General features: G+C 67.1%; 1 protein-coding gene across 1 annotated transcript; it reads right to left on the reverse strand.

Annotated features, from left to right (window-relative positions):
• Nucleotide 1: 1 nt before the first annotated feature.
• LOC109314487 (ETS domain-containing transcription factor ERF-like) lies at nucleotides 2-1,180 on the reverse strand (the record flags this gene model as incomplete). Its single annotated transcript, XM_019541701.1, has 3 exons — nucleotides 2-297; nucleotides 590-705; nucleotides 882-1,180. Coding segments are annotated over 3 exons (711 nt in total), but the record flags the coding sequence as incomplete, so codon positions are not given.

Consider the following 1,180-nt stretch of genomic DNA (forward strand, 5'->3'; position numbering starts at 1 on the left):
CCTCAGGCGCCAGCCGGGGGTGGGTAGGCAGTGGGGGACCCCCACGGAAGGGGTCGGGGCCAGGCGGGCGGCGTGGGTCCTCGCCCAGAGGCTCCTCCAGCTCTGAGGCAGCCGAGGCGGCATCACTGCAATCACTGACTGAGCCGCGGGCCAGGCGCCGCGCCACGGCCGCAAAGACACCCGGCGAGCGCGGGGCTTCGGGACCTGGCGACAGCACTTCGCCTGGCGTGGCTGGTGGGAACCGGAAGTGCGAGGCACCTGATGGCACCGGCGGCGCGCTCTGTGGCACAGGCCCACCTGCGGGTACACAGCTGCAGTCAGCTAGGGCACAACCCCTCACTCCTGCCCCGCTGCCGCCTGCTCCCTGGCTCAGTGCCCTTCACTCCTGCCCCACAGCTCTAGTGCCCCCCAGTTCTGACCTGCTGCCCTAGTGCTCCTCAGTCCCAACCCAGCATCCCGTTCCCCTCCGGTGCACTCCCCACTTGCAGCCCTTTGCCCCCCTCACTCCTGACCTGCAACCCCCCTGCTCCCACCCCTCGTGCTCTGTCCAGCCCACCGACCCCCTGCACCCCTCTGGCCCCCCACTCACCGGCCATGCCCATGTCGATGAAGGGGTAGTTGACCAGCACCAGCTTGTTGAAGTTGAACTTGTAGGTGAAGCGTTTGCCCTTGGTCTTGTGCAGGATGCGCTTGTTGTAGTAGTACCTGGGAGAAGGCCAGGGGTCAGCACCGCAACCCCTCACAACCCCCAGGGACCTCAGCCAGCTCCGTGGGTTGGGGCACATGGGATGCCTGGGTTCTCCGAGACAGCTGTGGGGGCTGGGGGGCTACAGCACAGGGATCCCAGGGAGCCAGGACACCTGGGCTCTCCCCCCACTCACCGCAGCGCCCGGCTCAGCTTGTCGTAGTTCATCTGAGGCTTGCACTTGCGCACGCCCCACAGCCGTGCCACCTCGTCCGGGTCCTTGATGACGAACTCTCCGTAGTCACCCTGCCAGGCGATGACATCGTGGTACTCCTCCTTGCGCAGCAGCTCCAGGATGAAGTGCCACAGCTGGATCTGCCGCGAGCCCGGGCTCGACTCCGGCTTGTAGGCCCAGTCTGGGAAGGCGAAGCCTGGGGGGCAGTGGGGGTCAGGTGGAGGCTGCCAGCCCTTTAAGGGCTGTTCCCGGAGAGGTTG

The sequence above is a fragment of the Crocodylus porosus genome, unplaced genomic scaffold (assembly GCF_001723895.1).
Source record: "Crocodylus porosus isolate Cpor-Errol unplaced genomic scaffold, CroPor_comp1, whole genome shotgun sequence".
Lineage (NCBI taxonomy): Eukaryota > Metazoa > Chordata > Crocodylia > Crocodylidae > Crocodylus > Crocodylus porosus.